Source organism: Platalea leucorodia (assembly GCF_965183815.1).
Source record: "Platalea leucorodia genome assembly, chromosome: 4".
NCBI lineage: Eukaryota > Metazoa > Chordata > Aves > Pelecaniformes > Threskiornithidae > Platalea > Platalea leucorodia.
Window position 1 is genome coordinate 87,850,287 of NC_138826.1, and position 26,907 is coordinate 87,877,193.

At 39.7% G+C, this 26,907-nt stretch overlaps 1 protein-coding gene across 1 annotated transcript in view; it reads left to right on the forward strand.

Moving 5' to 3' along the window:
* Positions 1 to 26,907, forward strand: part of PTPRR (protein tyrosine phosphatase receptor type R) — a 153,410-nt gene that overhangs the window by 119,371 nt on the left and 7,132 nt on the right. The window contains exons 8-12 of the mRNA XM_082308958.1: positions 5,528 to 5,612; positions 12,455 to 12,534; positions 14,755 to 14,892; positions 21,731 to 21,841; positions 23,010 to 23,167. Coding sequence (XP_082165084.1) covers positions 5,528 to 5,612; positions 12,455 to 12,534; positions 14,755 to 14,892; positions 21,731 to 21,841; positions 23,010 to 23,167 — 572 coding nt within the window. The remainder of the gene's footprint in view (positions 1 to 5,527; positions 5,613 to 12,454; positions 12,535 to 14,754; positions 14,893 to 21,730; positions 21,842 to 23,009; positions 23,168 to 26,907) is intronic.

Sequence of the window (26,907 nt, forward strand, 5' to 3'; positions counted from 1 at the left end):
CTCACTGGTATAAGCTGGTATTCACCCAGGAATCCTAAAGGAGTTCATATATGCAATTACCAATGTATTAACTGGGCAGGTGTAACCTAGCACTTGGGCCCCAGCAGCTGAGGAATCAGAGGGCCAGAGATAACAGGAGTCTTTCAGAAGGGCTCCAGAAGAGACTGAGAGAACTGCAGGCCTAGAACTCTGATGCCTAAATCAGAGAAATTGGAAGGAATTATAATAAAGAAAGAAGCCAATAGATATATGAACAACTGCAGTAGAGTGGGGAATAATCAACACGGTGAGCACTGGAAGGATTAGTTGCTTCTCAAAGGAGGTCACCAGTGGAGTCCCAGAGGCATCTATTCTGCAGCTGATACTGACCAAGGTGCTCTTAAGTCATCTGGAAAAGGGAATAAATAGTAAGGTGGTGAAGTTTGATGGTGACACTGAATTACCAAGGGTAGTAAAATTAAAAATGGACTTCAAAGAAATTACAGAAGGATTTTATGATGGTGATGAGGCATAGGAAATTCAGGGTTGATAAATAAAATGTTATGCATTTGAGGGAAAATAGTTTTGTATACTTTGATGGGTTCTGAAATACAAAGCTAAGAATCTTGGGAAAAGAACTAGAGAGTAATATAGAAAACATCTTTATCACAATGGAAAAATCTATGTTGCATTCACAACTGCATGCTGCTCTGATCTCTCCATCTCGAAGCACGTACAGAAGTATGGCAAACTAATCACAGACTAGAGCAGCTTCTGTATCAGGAGATACTAAATAGGCAAGGACTCTTCTGCCTGGAAAAGAGACTGTGAGAGGCTCTAACAGAAGCCTATAAAATCATGATAGCAAGGGGAATTATTCAGGGTTTTTTACGCTAAAAGAACAGTATCAGGTGACCAGTGCAATGCAAAGAAAAGCTTGTCCCGTTCTAGTTCCCTCAGATACCTTGCTACCAACTGCTATCAGAGGGCACCAGAGGAGGAACCTGACATAACCAACTACCCAACCCAACCTTAGCCTAACTTTTTTAGCTTTTACATCTCATTAGCAAACTAAACTAAACAAGCAAAGCTTTTTAAGACTGGTTTAATAGCTCAAATTTAATAAATAGAGCCACTCAGAACTGTGTATCCTAACAAGGCAGGAAGACCTATACAACCACTTGAGCATACTACAGGTCTAACAAAGACATACAAACAATTCAGTTCTTATTAAACATGCCAGAGCACGTGATCCCTCAGGTTTCATTTGTTTTCAATTCATGCATGTAAGTCAATTGAATAGATGATAAGTACCATCTTACTCTAAAAACAGTTTTTCATTATGAACAATTGCATCCTATGAAGCAGTCCTTTTATTCACCTTTTAAAAGCCAGGGTTTATAGTAAAAGTCATTTGCTTAAGAAAAATTAATCCCTCGGTTGTTTTACCAAAAATTGGTCAGACAGTGTACGTGGAAAAAATTATAAGCATCCAACATATTTGTATCACCAGTTAAGCCATCAGTTCTCTGCCATTCTGCTGCTTAGGCAGGAAAGCTAGAAGAAATAACTTCATCATGCTTAAACCCCCTATGTTGGGAGACAGTTTGTACAGACAACTTGGCATCTCCATAGAATCCTGTTTACCCGAATCCTCTCACACAGCATCTGTCCACAGCCTTGGGGCAATAGAGACTCACGTTTTATTTGCCTCTCAGGGGAGCACAACGTGACTTTAGCCATTCAGTGTTTCCACAAAATTTTATTGAAAAGATCATGACTCGTTTATTCCATTTTTGAACCATTTTTAAAAATGTGTTTTAGGATGAAGCTGTTGAACAGTGTCTGTTTAATATCTTCCTTGCTACAGATAATAGCTTTAGTAGGAACTTGAGGCATGCAAAGAACGCAATATATAACCCTCACTCGTTCTGCTCACTCAGCTTGTTTTAACTAGCTAAAGAAATACAATAAGACAGTCTTCTTGAGTCTAAAATTATTAGTTCCCATGAAAACCTTCCAAGTGTGCAAAAAGTGGAGAAATGTTGAAAGTTTTCAATGTAAAACTGAAACATGAGCAGTTTGGGGTTATTTTTAGTTCTTTAATTAAAATTTAATTTTTTGATTAACAATTTAGGGGGTATTAACTTTATTTTTTAATTGTAAAAACTGGCAAATTACTCTCAAAATATTTTTCCATAATACTCATTAAGAAAAAAGAGCTATTTTCTTTCTTTTATTTAATGCTGACAAAAAGTTTGTCTACTTTTACTTGGGAGAAGATACCTGATTTGCAAGGAGGAAGAAACATAAATTGTCCAGCATACACTTCTTTAGTAGCCTGAGCTGCTACTATTGAAAAGACAGAATGTCTGAAGTTGATGACAGAACAGAAAAATTTATTATTCCTGAAATACTGGCATGTCAGAAAAGACAGTCCTGCATGGGAAAGTGCCAGATTGTTAAATCTATAAAATTTGGTTCTCATAAAAATGGAGGGATGGGCACAATGAACATTTGCCTGAATCTTTGTAATTTTTGCCACATTTTCTTGAATGCTTTCAGAGATCCAAACCATATCTCTTTGAGTGTATGAACAGTTGTAGCATTTAAAGGCTAATGTGAGCCAGAATAGCTGTTATTAGAAGAGTATTGACCAGAGAGGTGAAGTAGCCCATGAACAAAGGCACATGCATATGCATGTATAATTGCATGCATGCAACTGAGCACATGAATATGTGCAGCTTATACGTTATTTATAATTATTTATATATAATATGTATATAGGTTTAATAAAACAAATTTATATATATTGTCTATATAGCTACAGACTTTGGATGCTAACTTGCAGACGTTCATGCCATTTGCAATCTGTTGGGCTTTTTTTCCCCCATGTTAGCAGGAACGTTATCCCCATAATATCCTGAATTTTTTCCTGGAATCATCTCTTGCATTTCACAGCCAGCTTCAGAGTAAGTAAGTGACTTGCCTGTGGCTGTGATCCACAGTGTATTGTCAGATATGTGTCCGTGCCCTTGGCCCTACAAGTACTTACTACTGGGAGGAACCTACTGACTAGAAAGTGTTTACAGGATGTAAGTGATTAACTGACCTTGCTGGCCCAGAGAAAGGCATTTCTGTTTTCAACTCGGTGGCATTTCTCCATCTGTCAGTAACTCGCCAACTGATGAACTATTTTAAAATTTCAGCAGGCATTGAAAGGGAGACAGCCAGCTGGCTGGAAGAGCCCCACTGACCACTGTCTCTTGTTTTGCAGGCAGAAGACTCTTACTCTCCCATCTTTTTCCAGTCTCTGTAGATGACAGATGTAAATCACATTAAACAAAGGCATAACATATTGCTCTCTCTTAGTTGGTGTATAGTTGAGCAGGGAAGCCTTTCAGAAGCCATGCACCGCTGGTGTTTATACTAAGCCAGTACTGAATCAGGGAAGCTCTAGGTCAGCCACTAGCCCAGTGTAAGGTGTTTACAGCGCAGTTAGGACAGTTTGGAGCCCAAGAGCCGAGGGGAAGAGTCTCACAGAGGTCACCACTGGGAAGGGGTGAAAGTCAGAGGTGGGTATGAGAGGGGTGTGGGAGCTCATTTTGTAGTTCCAGGGAGGTGGAAGGGGAATCAGAAGCAGGACACAGGTGAGATGGTTTGACCTGAAGGAATGGGATGAGGTTTATGCAGAAGTGGAGCCTTACGAGTGAGAACATCCTCCCCTTAGCACAGGCATCATACCGATGACAGTACAGGGAGATGAAAAAGGATTGGGTGACATCCCTGCAAGGAAGGTGTATCTTAGCAGCAACGCTTTGGCTGGCCTGAAATGAGAGGCAGCAAGTCATTCTCTTGAGGAGTCAGCTGAAGAGCAAGGAAGAGATTGAGGAAGAAACTGAGTGAGGTAAGAGAGGAAGAATAAAGAAGGCCTACTAAACACATGGGCATCAGGCAGAGAAGGTAGAGAAATAAAAACCAGCACAGAAGCTGCAGCCTCATGTAGTAAGATGTTTAGAAGCCAAGCTGGGAAGCAGAAAAGAGTCAAAGCAATTCATATTGACCCACCTAAATTTTACTTAGCTTTGCCTTCTCTTCAACCAGAAAAGTAAGAGGATAGCTTCCCCTGCTTGGTGAACACATGTAGAGATCAGCTCTTGGATGCATCCTTGGCAAGCGGTTAGGAGTCTTGTCCCTCGTCCTCTCACAAAAGCCCGCGGCAGCCAGTCATGCTGAGCAGGACCAGAGGTTGGGTCCGAAGGGCAGTGGCCATGCATCTCATCTGTGCCAAAGCCCTGGGCAGGCCTGTGCCTCTAGAGTTAGAAAATGGCTGATTTTGGAGGAAAATCCTTAAGTAAATTTTCCAGTGGTGCAAGTCAAAGGAGGTTTGCACTGAATAGGGCAGGAACATACCTTTTGCGCCTCCTCATGTTCCTATGTGTCTGTAAAAGGCAATTATTTAATATGCTGCTGTCTCTTTGGATAAATGTCCCAGGCTAGCAATGAAGTTTTCAAGTCTCTGGTAATGACTGTGCTTTTAAGTAGAAGTATTCATTTACTGAAGATCAAATTCCAGCTTACCCTAAGATAATTTAAATAGTCATGGCCAAAAAAATTCAGTGAAAAATGAAGAACTGAGTCAACTGAAGCATTTTTTAAATGTAATTTTTCCAGATTGTTTTGGTTGGTAAAACATCCCCCACGATCAGGGGAAAAAAGCCTTACATGTTTCAAATGGTTGTTTTTATTCAACTGTAAGAACACTAACAATGTCTCAGGACCTCAAAATCAAAATTATTCTTCTTCCCCCTTAGACCAAGTGAAACATTTTGCTCAATGAAAAATTGGAAGATTTTTACTTTTCATGCTGACAAACAATTTGAAAAACAGTAATTTTAAGTTGATCAGGAGTTTATCATTTGTATATTTTTGGAACTTCAAGCAAACCGTCACGTTAGTTACTTGCACATCTGTGTATTTAAAGAAGACAACATGGGTCAGTCACTAAAAGATCAAAATAAGAATCAATACAAATAGCTTCAGATGTTTATTACACTTTTGAGTCACTGAATGCAAAAGACTAAGGCACTTCATTCTAGTAGTCTCTATAAAAAGCAAGTAAGGTCTTTGACTGACATTGTTAAGGGCTTTGCACAAAATAAAAAAAAAAGTTTGCCATATAGTAATATTTAATAATTTTGAAAGTTCTCCCTCCAATTACGTAAAATGTTGCATTTTTCTGCTACAGTACTGCACTTTTCAGCTCCACTTTTCTAGAACTATTGTGTATTTTAACCTCTCTTCTAATCCTGTAAAAACTTTGCTTTTAATAATTCGTCAGAAGTGCTCCTTGGAAGTCGCCCCTTCAATATGCAACTCTTTGTGTTTATTAAAGGAAGGGTGTTGACAGACTTGAGGTGGGAACCACTTTTTTTCTTAATAACTTTGATGTCAAAAGACAGTTGTGTAACAGCAGATGGCCTTCTGGTGATAATTTCCTGCATGGCTTCTTTGGAAACACCAATCTGATTTAATTTATTTTTTATAGGAAATACCAATGAATTTTGTGGATCCCAAAGAAATTGACATCCCGAGTCATGGAACTAAAAACCGCTATAAAACAATTTTGCCAAGTAAGTGAGTTAGCCCATGGTTTCCTACTATGACATTTAGTTCTGCTTTGAGAACGTATTGCTGTGAAAATCTAGCTGTCTTTATCTTTGGTCGTTGTGTACCTATTCATAAATGTATTTATAATCTATGTAGAAGGACAACAAAAGCCCAGTGCTGTAGGACTGGCAAATGCAGAACTCTCACTGGATGCCTTAGTAGGTACACGCTCTGGTGGCATCCTAACCGCATACTGGGTACATGCTGGTTTTCTCTGGAGGACAGGTCAGGCAGATGGGTAGAGAGAGGTCTGCTGTGCCTCACAGTAGCTCCCCTGATCTGGAGGATGAGAGGACCAAGACTGTTGCCTCATCACAGCCCACGCTGTCTTGCAGTCACTGAATTCCCCCTGGTTGGGTCAAACTATTTGGGATCCTGTCCAATGTTAAGTGGCCCAGACTAAAAAAGCAAGGACATCCTATCCTTTCCTGTAGTGGACTTCCATCTTTATAAGTCCTCTGGTGTTGTTTTTCTTCTCCATGTGCCACATGGCTTTGTGGAAATCTGCTTACGTTAGTAAGAAAACCACTCTCGCACAGTGCTGCCTCATCGTTGTTGTAAACTTGTTACTGCTTTGCCGTAATGCTTCTGTATTTTCATGGGCCCAGATTATTTATTTCTGATGAAGTAACAATTGCTTTGTTATAATTAGAGGTGATTGAAAACTTTTCAGTGGAATAGTTTTCCTTCAAAATACACATTTCTCTGAAATGCAACTATTTTCATAACATTTGTTGAGAGATAATGAAATATTCCATTTCTCCTTTATTAATCATTTTGTTTTGTGTGTAGTTTCAAAATACGTTGCCGAAGTTTTAACACTGCACTAAATATAGACATGAATACTTGTGTTTTCATATTTTGACATCACCAAAGTGAAAAAGTTCAGTGATTCAGAATGTTGGGGGACACTCCCACAGAAAAATGTAAAAACATCCCTTTGCTTAGGTTTGGAATGAAGAATACTTTCAAAATGACAGCATATCCTATCAACTAGAAATTTGTTTTCTAATCATCTCTATAATGTCCTTGTAGACTTATGTTATATATTAGTCATGCAAATTCAGACACTTTAGATGACAAGACTTCTCTCAGCAAGCCTGAAAGCATTGTAATTTGTTCACATCATACAAAGGCCTTGCATTCAAATTAATGAAAACGGATGGCCTTCAGCTGCTAGATTAGTTTCAGAAACATGATACCTAGCTGGGAAAGAAACTCATGTGGAGTCCTCGCTTCCCTTCAGCCCCCAGTAAAATTCCCACTGACTTCAAGGTTAGTTCATTTAATGCAACCAATAGCTGTGTGCAGCTGAGTGCAATGGAGGAATGTTGAAGGGAATTAAAGAAAGAAAGTAACTGAATGCAAGTTATATACCAAGCAATCAGAAAATTCAGCATCCCTTAGAGCCTGGCCCAGTGTCAACAGGATGTACACAGAGGGTGAAATCCTGACCCCTTTGACGACAGCAGGGGTTTTGCCATCAGCTGCAGCGGAGCCAGGATACGGCCAAGCCTCCCTGCGCCCGACGGGCAGGATTTTCAGGAGGAGTTCTCCCTTCCCATAGCATCTCGCATCCAAGCTGCCCCAGCCACTGTCAGGTTCTCCTTCAGCAACGCCTTGCAAATGCGATGAGTCCTGTTTCACTGCAGCATGTGTTTTGAATCGGGACACGACAGCTGGGCCGTGGTTGATGCAGATGAGCTTTGAGAAGCAGCATGCCTTTGTGTTTTCACCTCCAGTTAGCCGGGACGTGCCGCTAACTCCGCGGCACATTTTCAGTCCAAGCACACTGCCGGTGTGTACCGCAGCTACTCACTGACAGGCACTTTGCAGCCATCCTTGACAGAAATCAAAAGGTCTGTTGTGTGTTAGCACCAGGCTGTTTCAAAGAAGGTATTTTAAGGATTGAGGCACATGCTCATAATAAATACTCACACACCCCACACCCAGTCCGAGAGGGTTTGGAAATGATTTGAGTGATTAAATAGAACAGCTTTCCTGGTTTCCTGCTCTGATGATATCAACCCGCTGCTTCGTAGGCCCGCGTCAGCTTTTCCATTCCCAGCGCTGGGTGCGTCGCCTGAATTGGAGCACCTGTGGTGACAAGTGACGTTTGAGCTGACGGATTATCTCCTAAAAATGCCCAGTCCTGCCAGCTCCACCCTCTGTGCTGTGGAGGGTGTTCTCATTTTCTAAGAGATAATTCTGCGGCAGGGTGCATGAGGGCAGGTTCATGTCAACAGAGACTACCCAGCCAGACACGCTCATGTGAAATGCCTAATGAAAATAATTCTACATGGAAAGCTATAAAGTGCAGGAAGCGTTACATTTCTATGAAAGATGTTTCAGTTGCAGTATAACATAGCCAATGCTCTAGGATGCCTCTGTAAGTGTTCTAAGTGTTACTTGCTTTATAATAAAATGCTAATACAACTAATGAGGGGATAGTGTGGGATCAGAGGCAAGTGGCTAAACAGTTCCTTAAAATCACTGTTTCTCCATCCTTCCTCCTGACAGCGACCCCACACACTGGTCCTGTTAAACCCCGAATCTTCAGCTGTGTTCCCTCTGCCACCCACCTACAGCATTTCTCACTCCCTCTGAGCAGGTTCCCAGTCCTGCACACAGATTTCCCAGTCTCTCACCACAGTCACATCCTTGTGGCAGAACACCAGCCCCGCTGCTCCCTCCTCATCCTCTTACTCCACATCTCCACCTTTGCCTGCTTGTCTCCTGCAGCCCCTGCTACATGTCCCCGCAGCAGGACCTCAACTTCAAAGCCCTGTATCTTTTCCCCTTCCTATCTTACTTCTCCACCTCAAACCAGAAGCAGAATTCCCATGGTGCTTCAGAGCATGCCTGGGCTCTTGCTTACATGGGAGCAAGTGGCTTAACACTGTTCTGTGGGTATCTTTGTGTGTGCAACACATCCAAGGTACCTGGATGTCATTCCTTACCCCTTTCTGAAGAGTACCCTCAGGGCAAAAGCATACATGAAAACACTCGCAGCAGAACAGCAGATTCACAGAAACGTGAAGGTAGAAAGCACTTGGCAGGTCACACCCACAAATCCACAAGCTGTTGCTTGAAGTGCTCGTGCTAAAACTGGCTCTGGCACTCCAGCTAAAGGCAAGGGGAAAGTTAAAGCTAAATTGTATGAACAAAGCACTTTATTATGTAAGCTTATAGACAGATGCTGGAAAACCGTTCTCTTGATGTTGAGAATTTTCAAGCTCCCTTGCACTACAGGCCTGACTACGAATGGTCATGTTTACTCCAGTCCTGCTCCCCAATGAAGCCAATAGGATCACCAGAAAGCTTTCAAAGACTAAAGAAAAAAAAAATCATATTTACAAAATAGAAGGAGAAAAACTGTTTAATCGTAGTGGAATTCAACATGGGTTCATCAAAGCATTTTTGCATATCCATGTGAGTTGACAAAATGTGTCCTAGTTGTGGTCACCAGTTTCATAACATCTATAATACTTGTAAGTAGCCAGTATTATAATAATTGATCTATGTTAGACTGCATAGTTAAAAATGTAAATGGATATTAGGCAGACCTTCTTTTTAGTAGATGAGAAAGATTCCCTTTGCATGAATGAAACTTTATTTTATAATGCTGAAGCATGTTTTAAAACGCACAAGCACTCACCACGGTAAATCTCTTAAGTTTTCCATTGAGATATCCTGGATTATATTGGAAGTGCCAGGAAATGATTCAGATGATCTTAGAAAATGATGCTCAGTTTACAGGTGTTTTATATATGAGGTCTTTTGAGGCAGTTGTATTATTTGCAAGTCTAGTAGCCTATTCCCCACCTGGCAGAGATTGGGAATACAGTCTGGTATGATTCTTCCACGTTCTGTGTTACAACGTTTACCAAATAATACCAGTATCCATAATTCATTTATAGACTGCAAGCAAAACCAGGCAAAATAGAGGTGGATGAATTTCAAAATGTTTCAATATCTGAAAGATTTATGATCTTTTGGGCTGCAAATGTGAGAGCAGTCTGCCTCACAAAATTTTCATCTTCTTTTCCTGCTCACAAAACAGAAATACCTTAAGGACAGCCCTTCTCGCAGTATTTCAGTCCTACTGTTGGTAAGGCAACTAGGACTGAACTAGGAGTAACAAATGACTTACCTCGGAAATGCTGCAAATGGGAACATACCCATGCCCTAAAGAATTCAGAACATAATAGCAGTCAAAATGGAAGAAGAAAAAATGACCACAGCACATCATACCCACCATACACTGAATACAGCCTTTGCAATGGGACAAAGCCCTGGGTCTTCATGACAAAGTGGTGTTCACGGACTGGATGAACCTCCAGTATCAATGGCAGTGCTGGAGGCCATCTAGCAGTGCCACCATACAGCCCAGCTTGTTCCCTGCACTGGGCAGTCTCATGGGGGCAAGCTACAGCCCCTTAAACACCCTCCTATTCTGCCAGCCTGGTAAATTCAGGCCAATCTGTTAAATACGGAGTTAGAGGAAGCTGCTTCTGCTCTAATGGGAGAGCTATTCCAGACTTTTTAGATACATTGAAGAAAACAGCAGCAATTTTGCCTCTAGTCAAAATTGTAGGAGACATTTTATATTAGTAATTAGAAGTGCTTAAGAGCTCTGCTGCATTTCAAGATGCTTTGCAAACATTGATGAATTCAGCCTTGCAGCCACCATCTGTGTCTTTCTGCTGTAGCTTCAGACTCTCAGACTTTGCCATCATTGAGGAAAAGATTACTACCTCCAAGGTATTTGTCATTCAGGAGGAAGCTAATTACTTCCATTTGTGTCTGATGATTGCTTAGTGGCTCGGGATCTTTAGCAGCTCTCAGGTTTTCCTCATTTCAGAGCTGAGTTTGCAGCACTTACCTATTTCATAAGTGATCAGGACTGTTAATTTATAAAAGAGTCCCATTTGGAAGCAGTGTTTGTTTCGTTGATTGGAGTTGGAAGGAGGTCTCAGAAATTGTGAAACTGATTTAGCTGCTCCTAAGTAACAGAGGGATTTATCTCAAGACGTGGTAATTAAACTGGATGTTGAGTCTGCTTGGAAGAGGTTTTTTAAGGTAGGGGTCAAGCTACACCAGAATCAGAGGCATTGTGTGAGCTAGAGGAAGCGGGTGTTTTTTCAAGGCCACGTAGCCTGAGGCATTTGTGGAAATGGCTAATAATCACTCTCTGCTGAAAAGGAATGAGAGGTTTCCTGTCCTCATATTGTTAAGGGGAAAAAAAAAGCTCTAAGTGAAAAAGTTGGGAAAGCTAGTACAAAGAGATTTTAACACAAGCTGACTAGGGTTCATGTTGTGCTATTAACACAGAGGACAAGACTTCCATGCACAGACTTTGAACTGGAAGTCATGCATTCATTTGCACATTTTAAGAAACATATTTTCAAAACACCAGCCTGGGTCCTGCAAAGGCTCCGCTCCTGTCCAAGACGCTCCTGTGACCTCCAGTGGGGAAAGGACATAAAGTATGTTTGGGATCATCCCTCCTCTTCCTTTGGTTTGCAAAGATTTTTATCTTGTTCTTAGGAACAGGATGAAAAGTCACAAAAGAAATCCAAAAGCAACTCTGAAAATACCAGGTTTTGCTACAGCATATGTACATCAACTATATATTTCTTGTATAAACAGCAGGGCCACATAACAGTGTTTTCTTACTGCTCTCCAGTTCAATATCCACACATCCACATATCTTTGAACACATTGCCTAGATTGCACTCAGCAAAGCAGCTATCCAGAGATGATTTCCAAACCAATAGGCGTCTGCATACTGTCAAAAAGCTGCTGATTCTAATTAATTATTTAAGCAAATTGCCAGAAGAAAAGATTATTTTTTTCAGTACAGAAATATTTCCATATCATTTTGTTAACAGTAGAATATTTTTTCAGAAAAGGTGTGAAGAAAGTCAAAGTGTGCCCCTACACAGCCACAACACAGGCACCTCACTCCCCTTCTCCTTATCTCGTTCTGTTATGCTGTGTAAATGAGAATTTACTGGCTTTAATTCCAAAAGGGTAATAAATGGGAGATCACATCATCCCAAATGAGCAAGCAAAAACTTCCTTTGCAGGAGGGATTTAGTAACCCCCAGCTCTGTACTCAACAGAAGTGGCCCCCACTCTGTTCTAGATCATCCAAGACAGTGAAGGAAAGAAAAGCATGAAGGAAAAAGTTCCTGTATTTTGGCATTGTACCTCCAGTCTAGTACACATGAATGGTCACAAATTGTGTCAGATGAGAACACAGGACTGAAGGGAAGGATATGGATTACCTAGTCCAGTCCCTGACAGTGAACTTAAATTGGTATAAAAACACATAGCTGATTTCATCCCAGGCAGAGGGAGCTTTTCTTAATTTAAATCCAAGTCATTGGCACAGTACAGCTTCAGGCAAAGATATCAAAGTTGAATCCAAAGGACTTGGTGTAATTATCTAGCATCATACAATGATATGACACAGGTTTCAGAGACAGTCTAGGCAGGTCAGCTTGATCCTCAGCCCAGGCAGACTAGACCCTGCTGGACATTGCCTGGACCTGATAGTGTTGCTTCAATGCCCTCAGCTTGCCGAGATACTTCTACGCAGCCCAGCATTGTGCAGGATAGGTGCACCTTAGTTACATGTGATGATCCTTCGCAGAGAGAAGAATTTGATGCATAATGCTTTAGTGCTTGACAACCCCAAAGAACAGTAGATTGTTTTCTTCAACAAGTCTTTGATTCTCTATAGAAATCTTCTAATTATGGGTTTTCTTTTCAATTTCCATCTTCCTTGTGCTCTTAGATCCTCTAAGCAGAGTGTATTTGAAACCAAAAAATCCATCTGACTCCTTGAGTACCTACATAAATGCTAACTACATTAGGGTAAGTAAATGTACACTCTTCATGTGCTTTTGAGACAATATTTGATTTCCCACGTGAATAGCTGATTTTGCCAAGGTGCCACTCATTTTATTCCTACCCGTCTTCATTGGTAATTCCTAATCTTTTCACCTAGGTTGGTGTGATAGAAATAGTTTCATGCGCTGTTTGTAACAAAGACCACATAGCCATGAATGTACTAAAATGGCTGCAGTAAGAAAATAATTTATCAGTTTATAAAAAACATTAAGAAACACATGCATTACTATTTGTTTACTTCAGTATTTACTGTTTAATGTTGTTCTACTGCCCTATAGTAAGAAAAAGAGAGTTACCTTTTAACAGTAACAGAGATACGAGTATTTTGGTAAAGAGAAGATCAGAGTCAACAGCAATATAAGCTGTATGGTTGCTCGTTGCAGTCGTGTTATCCACAAACAAGTTCAGTGGTGATGGTTTTTTTTTTTTCATGCATAACTATAGCAATTGATAGTCCTGAAATGATCAGTTAAGTTATTAAATACTGTAACAAGTCTGTGAAAAGGAGCATAAACAGATATGTTAAATATACACATGTGCACCAGCACACACACTTGTTCACATTTTACTCCCTGTATTGAATGGTTACATGATACAAAGACTTTATCAGCAGGAACCCTGTTGGAAAGCATTATTTCTAAGTGTCAGCTATGTTACAATCCTCGATGACACAGACGCACAGAGCCTTCTTGAACTCGTCGCACAGCGTATGCTGAATAGACTGCTAAGAAGCTATTTCAGTCATGTTTTAGGAGTGTAGTCCTCTACCTGCAAAATTAAATGTTTTGATTAGACTTATGTACCAGATCCTTAGCTGGAATAAATATAATAGTGCAACTGAAATTTGGTCCCAGAGCTCTACAATGATGTTGCTTATTTAAGTAACAATACGTGAAGATATACGTACACATCCCCCATGCCCCATACCCTGCCTCACTTTACGTCCTGTACTCTCAGCGTTTTGCCTGAAAGCCATCATCATGTAACTAAGCAGAGTGGTTCTCTTTGGAGAGCAACTCTTCCATCAGCCAGGCCATGTTTTGAGTCCTCTGAGGTCTCCCTTTTCCCCATGCCACCACCTTTCAGGACAACATATGGTGATTTCTCCTGCTGCTAACACCAGTTGAACTATCAGCAACTGCAGGAAAACTACAGCCCAGCAATGATACAAAATTTCACATCCATGTATGCAATATCGTTAGGCTTGCTGGGATCCTGACAGACCTGTCTTGGACAAAGTATGTTCAGGCAGATTGGTGAGTAGAAGGAGGACTGTTTATACCAGCTGAGGATCTGTCCCATTGGTTCATGCAATGAGTAACAGCTGTCAGGGAGAAAGGCACCCAGAAGGAAGATGCATGGCTAAAGGCTCCCGCACCACCTCCAGCCGTTCTCCATTCACTCATCCCCTTCAGACATTGCCAGGCTCTCCTGATCTGCATTACTGTTGGGCACCCTGTCACTGCACAAACTCACAAGTTCTCCTTCTCACCCAAAAAGTAAGAAGGCAATCTCTTGTTTTCCTCATTTCTTCTTGCCTTTCCCTTTCCTCTGCTTCCCTACTGTTTGCCTGACCTTTCTTTTACCTCCTATACACTTGTGTGTCTCAGGACTCCCTGATATGCTGTCCCTCCTATAAGGTCTCATAAAGGCACTTCTCCCTTAGCAAAGATGCATAGCAAAGTCTTTGACTCCACAAGCATTCATGTATTTTAAATCTTTTTTTCCTGTCATGAATCTTCATAGAAACCAGTTTTATAGTTCTTATTTTTTTTTTCCTGTGGCTTGTTGACTGTAAATTATCTTGTAAACACTGCAGCAATATAAATCATGGATTAAAGTACCACTGGATGATGGAAAGTCCCAACAACTTGGAGAACAGAGTAAGCTAAAAGAAGCCGAGTAAGCTAAAAAAAGCCAAGTAAGCAGGGAAATTTGAGAGGGATTGATGTATTCTCAGGACCATTTCAGTCCATCGAATCAGTAGTTTCCAGAGGAAAAACTGTTCTGCTGAAAAATTTCTGATCTGCTCTACTGTTAGTCATAACTGCTTACAGTTCAAATAAGTTTTGGGTTTTTTTTTAATTCCAGATTCATTTTTCTGCTCTTTTAGAACATTCACCTGCAATTTTGGTCGACCACGTGAATTTAAAGTAAATGCTTTTTTGTCTGTTTCTAAACCAGGGATATGGAGGTAAAGAGAAGGCTTTCATTGCAACTCAGGGACCCATGATTAATACCGTGAATGATTTCTGGCAAATGGTTTGGCAAGAAGACAGCCCTGTCATTGTTATGATCACAAAGCTGAAAGAAAAAAATGAGGTATGACAACTAACCAAACTGAGAAATTACTCCTATAGCTGTGTACTGTAGAAAGAACCTTAGCAGATATGGAAGGCAGCTAGCAGATAACCGGCTCTTAAATACTCTGGTAATGGGCAATGTGAAAAGTAATGTTGGGGTAGCCAAATACACCAACTGCAATTACATAGCAATCATAAGAGATGTATTAATAAAGACAAAAAGGAATTTCATTTTCTAGATCTGTGCTGTTGGCTTCATAATTTTTTAAGAAACACGTCATTTATCTGTTGGTCAGCTCTGTACTTCTTGTTACTTTCTGGTATATAAAGAATAGATGGTTAGTGTTATGATTAGAGGTTTCCTGACATGGTTGAAGTTTGCACTTTGCTATGATGGCAGGTTTTGAATCCATTCCAGATATTAAAAATCTTCTGGACCGTCCCAGAAATACAGTTTGGGCTCCCAAATGCCAATACCATGGAGGGACTTAGCCAGAATGGAAATACGTGGCTCTTTACGTAGTTAGTACCAAGTAGAGATGACAATTGCATTTTAATTGCTAATGGCTATCTAACTGCCTGTTATACATTCTGTGACTTTTGGATCGATTCCCAACTACATCTTTAATAGCTTTATTTAGTATTCATGTAAATTGTTGCCAGGCTTTCCTTGATAGTGCCAGAGTCCATATTTGTGACTGCCAGACATTAGGAACGAAAATCACTCTCCCATGCAGAGGGCCAACACAAAGCTCTGTTCTGGAAGACTGAATGTTAAAGAAGTGGTTTACGGGGCTTGTGGACAAGAGAGAGACAGACATAAAGGAGTCTGACTTTTTTCTTGAGTCCAAACTGCTAGACTTGGTAGCAATTCCCAGCTCCAGGTAGGCGCCTCAACCAAGTCTCAGTATCTTGCCACAGGTAAGCACCAGGGCCATAATGCCGCTGCTCCACTCACATCCCTGGTCTTCAAACTGAGATGCATGTGATGATAGAGAAACAGAGTTTATTCAGGCAAAGCTCCCCGTCTGAGTGATCAAGGGACCGAGATCCTGAGTGCATTCCCAGGGATCAAACTCACTGCTCCATTTAAATGTGGACTCAGTAGCCATACTCTTCTTTTTTCTGCCCTTGGCCACCGCTTGGCTGTCACTGTGAGTTTGGGCTTCTAACATGAACTTAAAATCCAGTGGATTTTAAGAAAGCTGTACGTAAAAAGTAGGTTGATCCTGTAAAATATCCCAAGACGTATTTGTGAACCAGGTGTCATTTTGCACTAGACTGTTCAAACAAGTGTCCAGAAGCCTACATTAAAAAGATTACTCCTGAAAACATAGAAAACTTACCCGAGCCTAACTGGCCAAAAGAATAAGTATTTCACTGAGGAAATGCTGACTCTTTAAACACTCACATCTGACACTGTGTAAGAAGAATGACTTGAAAGAAGTGCCCAGTGGTTTCCATTGTGTCAGGAAGCTCTGTGTTTACCTGAGTTACGCAGGCTCTAGGCACTGGTGTTTATCCGCATTGTTGTGGCCTGGCAGTGGTAATTTCCTCCTAATAGAAAGGGTGGGGAATCTCAACTCGTTCCCAGGCTATATAGAGAGGCTGTGTTTGCGCAAGCTGTCCTGCCCTGTCTGGAAACCTTAGGAACTCTCCCACCGTTAGCGGATTCCTCCTGAAACCTTGCTCGCTGTTGAAAAGAAAACAGCTTAGCTAGTAGCTGTGCTCAGCATATTAACTTCACTGTTTAAAGTATTTGCTCTCTATAGAGAATGCAAGAGCAGATGTTATTTAGCATAATAGTACTTGATATTTCTTCTTCTCTGTGGTCTGCTTTATTTCCATCATTTTCAGGGAGGTACATGTGCAGTATACACACATACAAATACCTTCAATATTTGAAACCGTATTCATCCACTCATCCACATCCACCCCTGCACAAATAAAGCCCCATACCTGACTCACAGGTATAGGCTCCATTCCTCAGTTGGTATAATATCAGTCAGCCTCCATTTGAGCTATAATGTACTATAATGTGTGAAGTAATATATAATGAGGGAGCTCTCAAATGGAAGACACATGAAAAACCGTAGTCTCAACAATAAATTCATTTATTTAGCATCAGTAAAATTATTTGGGACATTAGTGTCCTGGTTCAATATACTGATGTGATGAATTTGCAATAACAATGGGAATTGTGTGAAATGATGATAAACAAAGGTTTTTATAGAGTTACTTCTTTCCATGAGATGAAAAAATGTTTAGGACTCACTGTGGTAACAGTTTTTGTAAGATGGATGAAGATATAATATGAAAGTACAGTGCTGAGCAAAATACTCATTTCAGCTGCATGAAAAAAATATGGAGCATTAAATTATTGGATTTTCTTTCTTTTTCATTTTGAATTCTGATTAAAAAAAGGAGATAGATTGATTTGTAAGGAAGAATAATGCTGAAGGAACTATGGGTGCTGTGAGTATTTTAAGCAGAATCTGTAAAACCTGTCCTCAAAACTACACAATGTCTGAACAGATTGGAAATCTACCTGTGCAAGGAGAGTCCACAGCAAAAGAGCTTCTGCCTGGATAAATAATGAGAAACCTGGAATTCTAGGCTATAATTTTAGGGTTAATATGAGGAAAAACACATCTCATCTAGTAATCTAGGTACCCTCCCTGGTCACTGAAAAGCAGTAGTCACCTCCAGAGGGTGATCCATCCCATTCTAAGAGAATGAGATAAATCACCCACTGAAAGTTACCTTCTCTAATTCTGTAGTAATATTTTAGGACACGATCTTACAAAGCTTTATCCACGAGGCACATATAAACTTCATATATTACTGAGTTTAGTCAAGACAACTGAGCAATGGAAATTAGACAAATATGTGGAGCATAAGAATTTTATAGACTTCTATATCATTTTATAAAGAAGTTTTTAGACTTCTGTTGTGTCAGCTGTTTTTTGTAGCTATGCTATGTACTCCATAGATAATACACATTTAGTTTCCCTTCAAAACTTACTAGCAACATTACCCGGTAACCGGGAAACATATTTTGGGAAGCATAAATAAAGAATACTGTGCAGCATTCTGCAAGAAGAAAGGACTAGTACTGACAGATGCATTAAACAATGCATGTTTACTCAACTCAGATAACATAAATCTTGTTGTTGGTAATTATCTAGGACAATCTTGTTAACTCACTGTTTAAAGCTCATATTATGAGCTTTAAAAATTAACATTTTTTGTGTAACATTTTTTCCCTCAGTTGGTCTATAGGCACGCTTATCTACGCATAGCAAAGTAGATTTTGGAATTCAGAAATCCTACCTTTTAGAGAGTTCACATAAGCCTCTTTGAAGTTTACTTATTAGTTAAGTTGAGTATTGGCATCATAGATATGGCTTAGGTTTTGGAAAAACTTAAGAAGATTTGGTCCTTACTTTGAGGATTTTAGTATATGAAGGCAAATCCTGCAAGCCCTCTTAAAGTATACCTCTCATGCTTGAGTTAGTAGTGACAGTAAATAGAGGGCAGGAGTAAAAAGGGATTCTGGAATTGAAGATTTGTTGTAATTATTCATTACTGTTGTGTGTTGGCCTGGTTATTGGGACATTTAATGTGTAAATTTGTTGGCATAGCTATATGGAAAAATAAACAAGAAGCGGAGCTGAGGTAAAGCAACTTCACAAATATTTGAGAATTGTTAAACTAATTTTGTTCAGGATCCAAATCCAGGGAAAGTAAAGCAGGTAAATAACACATCAGCTGAGCGAGCCTTCCTCCAGTCAGCAGAAGTGGGGGACCAGGCTGCAACAGGAGCTCTTCTGGCAAGTTAAAAAAGCCTGTGCTCCTGAGCACAGACCGACTGTGGCAAATAGCAGGTGCCAGCCCCAGTCCGAGGCAGGGCCAGATCCTGCTCGGTTATGGAGATCCACCTCAGGAGGGGTCCTGTGAAGCCTGGCACCCGGCGGGCGTGAGATGGAGCACGCAAGGAGACGGGACAGGGGATGGAGGGAACCTAAGCCTGCAGCCCTGTCACAGGGGGAAGGACAAAGGCTGAAATCAGTTAAAGGCCATGCGAGATACTGTTTCTTGTGTAAACTTCCTGCTTGGGTCAAGGAATGTTTTTGTTTTTTTTTTTTAAAAAAAATGAGGCACCAGATCAGAAATAAATAATCATTTATTAACAAAAAGCTAACCAATGGAAATGAATCCAAGGGGGGAATCTGAAAGATGGCAGGAAGATGAGATTTTCCACATGAAAGTAAGATTCCCAGGCTTTTGGCTGCCATGCAAGTTGGTTAAGATGTCTTTTTTTTTTTTTTTCTTTTTTGAGCTTAAGCATCTTTTAAAAAATCCAGCTCCTAGCTGTTATATGTTTGCTGACCCCATAAAGGATCGTATGTTCAATCCCAAACTCACAAAATATGTGACCTATTTAGAAAGTGCTGTAATAGATGAATATGCTGAAAGGGAAACTATGAGGCCTGAGTGAACAGCAAGGAATGGAATCAGGAGCAGCACAAAGAGTGGAGGTAGAGGACTACGTGATGATAAGAACAAGTAAATTCTTCCTTTTTTCTGATACATACTGTAGGCAATAAGCTTTTACTGATTACAGACATGAGGCTAGAAAGAACGCTTCTTAACCATTGTGTTGGGCTTTTGAACAGGTTTAAAATATACTTACCTGAGACCAGTGGAATTTTCTCTAAGGTTCAAGCAATAGCTTGAGGCAATTTACTCTTTTTTGCTGATGCTTCTGGGATTTTCTATGTTATTTTTTGTATGTCTGATATGTTTATCCCTCCCATCTTCATCTTTATCCCTTTATTACAATTAACTTTCAAAAATGTGCTAATTCCCCCAAATACCTGTCATCTTCGAAGTGCCTGAACCAGCTGATCCCAGCTCTATTTTCAAGGCTATTTTTTAAAGCAGTAACAAACGGTATTTTAAAAAGACACACGGAGACTGTGTTAAAAATAATCCATTGTATCACACTAAATGTAGACGGACTGTTAAATGAAAGTTATTTTAATGAACAGCCCCATTTCTTTGTCCACCCAGCGCAAGTTGCCAATTCCAGTTCTGGGAAAGAGTCAAGACAAACACTCTTCTGGAGTGCCTGAAGGCTTTGTAGTGAGCATTGCATGCTTGCATTTATCAAGAAGTCTCAGGGGTTGACTCAACTATTGTTGATTGTCAGGGTACAATTGTGTATTTAGACTTTTCTTTTTCCCATATTAGCACTGAAAACTACACTCCCAGGGAGGGGCATGAATTGCAGATCTCGCAGATGATAGTAGCTATATGTGTCACATGGGGGGACTGTGGAACTTGTGAACACTTTTTTTCATACAAATTTCTGAGTATTTTATTGCCATTCTTGATGTCTTCGGGGAGACAGCAAATTTAGGATGTTCGAGTAATTCTGCAAAAGACAGGATTTGAACGAAACGAGTCAGATTGGCCAGCATTATTTCAGAACATGTGGCTTTCACACACCTTACACTATTAAGGTAATGAGCATCTATTTTTAGAAAAGTATTTATACAACAGAGATGATTTGGTTCAATCAGCTATTGGATTATCAAGCAGAGTAGCAGCTTAGAGATCACACCTGGTGGTAAAGCTTTGCATTTCACTGATATTTTTTTCTGGTTCATTTTTAGCAGGATTTACTGGGAGTTATGCTTTATGGCAATTAATTGTATTAAAGGGATTGTTTCATTTTGCTGCAGAATGCAGGCTACTGTCTAAATATATACTAGTTTCTTCAGCAAGAGTTTGTGAGGAAATATAAACAAGTTCTTTCTGGGATTCCTATTATTGTAGAACTGTCTGTTCTCTCAGTGGTTTTTTTTACTTGTGCATTGGATATTAAAAATAAGTTTTTCTTTAATTGTTGGAGGTTTTTTTAGTTAATGAACAAGTCATATTGGCCAGCATTATTTCAGAAAATGCTGCTGTCAAACACCTTACACTCTTAAGGTAATAAGCATCTATTTTTAGAGAAGTATTTATACAACAGGGATGTTTGCTTTCAGGTAGGCTATAGAGATACTTTAATGGAAATGAATATGAAGTTGCAGTTGACTTGAAGATAAGCAAACTATTGCAGGGGAAAAATAAAGTGGGTCATATTGTAAATACTATTTCTTCATCTCCTGTTTAGTAGATGCTTGTCAGATACATTGCTGAAATAGTATAACACTACTGATTCATTAATAATTCTGTATATAATTTTGTGTAACTCCAGCAAGACTGATGGATTTTTTTAACATTCATTTCCAGTAAGTTATATAGTAGACAACTCAGATTCTGCAAAATGCTTTAACATGCACATTAAGTCCCATTGAATTCAGTAAGATCTAAGGGCACATTTACATGCTTTGTTGTATCAGGGCTCAGGAGAGTAAAGAGGATAAAAAGTCTTGTGAGGAGAGGACAAATTCTGAATCTCTTGCTCAGAAGGAAATCCCATTTGGAAAGTGTAAACTTTATAAGTTTAGTTCTATGAATTAAAGAATATTCAGGGAAAAAATCTTTAAATTTGAATGTGGAAAATAATTCATTTAACTGAACTTCATTGAGCTTTTAAGAATAGAAACAGCTGTTCAAAGTGTTCAGTGATAGAGATCCATATTTGAAAAACTCAGATCCTGAAAATCAGGCCTAAGTCATTCATTAAGAACCTTTCAGTATCTTATTTAGGAATGCTTCTGGCATGAATAACACCTCGGTTGAATTCATCTGAACTTTCCAGACAACTACATTCTGTGTAAAGATTAGATATGAATATGGCTCCAGGATCCAGTTTGTTGATGACACTGATGCTTGCTTTCCAGAAATGCGTGCTCTATTGGCCAGAAAAAAGAGGAATCTATGGGAAGGTTGAAGTCCTTGTGAACAGTGTGCAAGAATGCGAGAACTATACTGTCCGTCAGCTTACAATAAAGGTAACAATCTGCGTCTGAGAAGCATTGCTCCTAATGCTTTATTTTTTTAATGTTAAATGAAGTTAAAGTGTTTACTTTTTAAAGGGCATAAATTTTTACAGGAGAAGTTACTGAGCTATGATGCTCGCAGCTGCAAGGTATGATTGAGACCAAAGTGCTGGAACACTTATTGTATTGCTGCTTTGTATCACTCTGGCAATAAAAAAGGCTTCAAAAAGAGTGCAAGTTTCACTCTCTTGAATTACGTTTGCTTTGAGGCCTTTTTAGCATTGCCAAGGCGATGTAAAGGGATTTTAGTTAATGAAAGAACTAGCATAGCATCATTCTGAAAAAGATATGCGACTCATGGGCTGAGTGCATCTGTAGCCCATTTTAAGCTAAAAATACAAGGAGTGTATAAGGAAAGCTTCATGCTTTCATAGTTCTGACTAAACATTAAGTGTGCGAAATAAGGCAGATGCTCTTCTTCTAAGTTACTCCCTATATTGCACTTAGGTGCTATCGGATTGCATCATCTGCTGCTCCTGACAGAGCACTACAGTAAATAATGAATTGGGAAAATCTGTTTGGTGTTTCAGACCAGGCAGTGAGAAGTGGGCAGAAGTCATATCGTCCAACACAAATTACTCTAGCCCATATTTAGTCCCTTTGCTTGTTGAAGTACATGGTAGCAGCCTGTCTTGGAGAGAATAACTGGACAAACAGGGATGTTTGATTAATCTAGAAGAGCAGTTCTTCTGCACCTTTAACTTAAATACTCTTGTAATTTTAGTATGAGACCCTTATGATAATGTCCTTAAAGGTAGCGGAAATATATAATAATTCAGAGATTCAGAAGCCCAGATCAAGCTAATCTCTCTAGATCTTATTGCTGATCTAACACAGACCTCTGACAATTCCCAACTGACAACAGTCAGCAAGTCAGTAGCCAGGTGGACAGTGCAGTACTTGCATATCTGGAAAGACAGCGAAGTTTTCAGGTGCACAAACCCTTCTTACAACTGTGTCCCTGGAGCGCGCCTGTTCCCTGCAATTGCATCCTCTGAGTCTAATGAAAAATTGTTAAATCTCTCTTAACATTTTTACTATCTTTTTACCATAACATTGAGAGAAATGAAAAGAATTGTTCACCACAAGTGTGCATGTAAAATCTCTGTGTTATTTTCAGCAAGGGGGTCAGTCCCGGAGTGTGAAACACTACTGGTACACATCCTGGCCGGACCACAAAACCCCCGACAGCGCTCAGCCTCTGCTGCAGCTCATGCTGGATGTGGAAGAGGACAGGGTGGAATCACCTGGCAGAGGGCCTGTCGTTGTGCATTGCAGGTAATTTGCAGTCCTGCTCTTAAACAACTGCCCAAAGCAAGGCCACAGCTAATCACATCAAACAGTCTTCCTCCTAAACAACGAACGCATTTGGGGAGGAGTAAAGTTCCCCGGATCCTCTTCATGCTAGTTGACTTTTTCTATTCATATTTGAGGATTTGAGTTTTGGAGAGAATTCCCTTGTTGCTAGCAAATCTTTTCAGAACCAGTCTCCATTTCTACTAACGAACTCTGTTTTTCAAAGACCAGCTGGAAAAAATAATTTGCTTCTGTTTCTTATTCATGATTTGCTTTCTTTTTAGTCTTGTTGCATAATTACATACCTAAGTCAGATGCAATGCCCTGTGACTGGTTGGCTAAAATGTTGTAAAGCAAGTCAGTTTTGAACAGCAGGCATCAGACCAAAATGCATCAATATAAAATTTGTGAATGTTTTCACAAAGGCAGTTCGTTGGATATTCAAGAGCAAAGTGTTATTCAGTACTCAAGAGCAGAGCTTTATTCATGCAAATCGTAATGAACCGGAGAATGTCCTTCTAATCATTCTGATTAAATTCCATTTTATTGCTTTATATTGATTCATTGCCCCATGTTGCAATTTAAGTAAAATTTTAAAAATTGAAATCAGTGTTTCCTTACTTGCTTTGTCTCATAACTGTGATGATACATCTCTTACAGTTGGGATAGTACTTTTTTTTTTCCTAGAAGTACATCAAAACCAGAACTTTTCATCTTGAACCACTTGTTTTCAACTCCATATTTAGGAGATTTAGAGAACTGGAAGCCAGATTTGAACCACCCATCATTTTTCAAAACCAGAATGTGATGAATAAGGAACTTTCCCAAATTTTATGCAGCTGTTTTTGTCAGGAATTGTAGTTTCCCTAAACAATCCACAAATCTGTGGATGGCTATTGAGAGTCCCATTTTTCCAGTAAGGGGCTTCAGTAATGAAGGTCTTCAGAAGAACAGGGTGTCTTTCTGAGGTGAGCGATATGACAGCAAGGTCTGTAATCATGAGCTGGAATTTATTCATGATTAAAGACCCAGATATCATCTCAGTTGTCATTACAATTAATAGTTCTTCAGTGACAACTCAGCTATCTATACACTCACTACACTATGGTCTACAAAATGGGTAAACTCACTCACACTCCATTTTCTAGTCAGATAGTTTCTTCCCTTTTAATCTGAGTTGCAGTTGAGGTCATCCAGGTCTTATGGAGCCTGTGCACATTTCTAAACTTGGACCTCAGATACAACTGCACAATTCACAGTTATTTCCAGAGGAGCATTGAAGTGCACACTCAAACAATGATCCTTAATCTGAAGCAGAAATGCTTTAATAATATCTTAATATGACACAAGTGGAAGAAAAAGTAATTCAGGTTTTTGTACATGTCTTCTGGTAGCCTATCAGCATAGGGTGCTGTCTTACACACACCAGTGATGAGCCCACTCAGGACTCGGGATATAGGAAGGACTTTACTTCTTTTAGCAAAGTAGTTCCTATTCTGCAAAAGAATAGGAAAAAGGGTAAACTTTTGCTTTGGTCCTTAAAATCAGCAGATCTGATTACACACATGCCAAGGACACAGATTTGCAAAGGAAGAAAGTTTTAAGTTCTTACCAATCTTTATAGTGGCATTCACTGGAAAGGTATATGTTTCCTCTCTCATGTGGCTCATCAAAAGCATGTGGTAAATATGGAAAATATCTCCTTAATCTGTCCTTTGGATGTATAGTCAGTACATCAAAATAAGTTTGGGTTTATGGCAACTAGGTGGTTTGGGAACAAATACAAGTTTTAATTGAGAGATTTCAAATATAGAGGGAAAAGATGTTTTTATTTAAATTGAATCAATAAGGAAGAATTAGAACACAGAATTATATTCTGCAAATGTAAAACTAATTTAGCGCCATTTAGTCAGTGAAACCAAGCTGACCGAGAATCTGGACCGCAATGCCATTTTCAGCTTCCCAGAAGAACAAGCAATTTGGCATATTAGAGGACTTGTAGGAGTTTCTTAAATGAGAATAAGGGATAAAATTTTTGTGCTCAGAAACTTGACACTGTTACAGTTATTGCTGGAAATTTTTGCTTTTCTTTCCTCAACAGCTAGTGCATGAACATGTTCTATAAAAAGCATACTGCCTGCATCTCTTAATCCCGAAATCGTAACAGTCCGATATTCCACACTCCCAATTAACAGACCACAGTCGTTACAAATGAGCTACACACGTTAAACTCCTAAAAAAAAAAGGAAAAATAGAAATATATATAATAGAAATAGATATATACACCATGTCTGGATGCTTGAAAAGACTTCAAAGTAAGTGGCTCTCCATATTTTCTGGATATACCAGGAAAAAAATGACAGGCAAGTGAAGAACAATGTCATTTTTATCTTGCACTGTCTGAAATGAAGCTGTGTAATAAGATAGGACCGGCACGCCTGAGCTGAGGAAGAAAATACATTAGAAAACCCTAATCTTTTTTAAATACATATTAAGAACTTGTCCAAGAACACTTAATCCACCCCCAAAAAAGGATAAAAAAAGAACCCTTCATTATAGCCAACTTCACTTACATCTGAATTGTTTAAACTTGTTAGCCCTGTTTTCAAGGGCTTCAGAATATTTGAGGAAGAGAATGGGCGTATGCATTGGATTGCTTTCTCCGAATCATTCTTTATAAACTATATGTCCTTCTCCTTTTGGATACATTTATCCCATAGATATTGATGTCCAAGGAGACAGGCTGTCAACTCAGGATCTTCATCTCACTCGATCCTTTCTTACGCTGCCAGTTTTACATCTCATTATCCCCTCACAGTTGGCTTAGACATCCTCATATATTTAATATTGCTGAGCCCTCTTGGAAATCTTCACTTCCAGATGGGAGGGCTCTTGAGTCTCTAAAGCATTCATTCTGTGGTGAGTAGATTGTGATTTGTTTCAGCTGTAGCAAATGGACATACTCCTGGTAACACTTTGCACTCAGATATATCAAGCTTCCATCTGAGACGCTCAACATATTCTTCCTGGCATTAATTTAAATAACTCTTGCAGTGCTCTTATGAGGCAGGTAGCATTCATACACATTGCAGAAATGAAGAAAGCAAGGGACGAAATGGTTAACTATTTACTATAAAGGCAGGCGTGGAGATCTAGTCCCCTGACTCCATGTTTCAACTATTTTCCTCACATTTTCCTGCCATGCAGCATGACAGGGATGAGCTGCACTGAATTGCACGCTGCTTAAGCAAGAAACAGAGTGGGGCAGAGATTCTCAAACACATTGGAGGCCCAGGGAGTAAAAATAATGCCAAAATGGCTGTTTCCAAGCAGGCATCAAGAAAACTTGGAGAGTTACAGCACCAAATCCTTCTCCTTCCTGCAGAATTACAGGAGAGGAGGGTAATTTCATCAGCATGGTTCTAGGTCCTTTTTACCTTCATGGTTACAGGTGTGGTTAGCAGAACCCCTGTATACTTCGAGGGCTTCAAACACAAAGCCCCACTGACTTTTGCCTTTAGGTGGGCTTTTCCCCCAGCTCAGTGCGTACCTCCATCGTTTGCTTGGACTGTGCCAGAGAGTATTTGGAGTTTGTGGTACTAATGGAGATTGGTTTTCTTACTATACACTTGTGTGCAAACTGGAAACGTGTAAGTCTTACAAATTACCTGCAACAACTGAACTGCTGGAACAGTGCACCCTTTCTTTTCTCTCTAAGATAG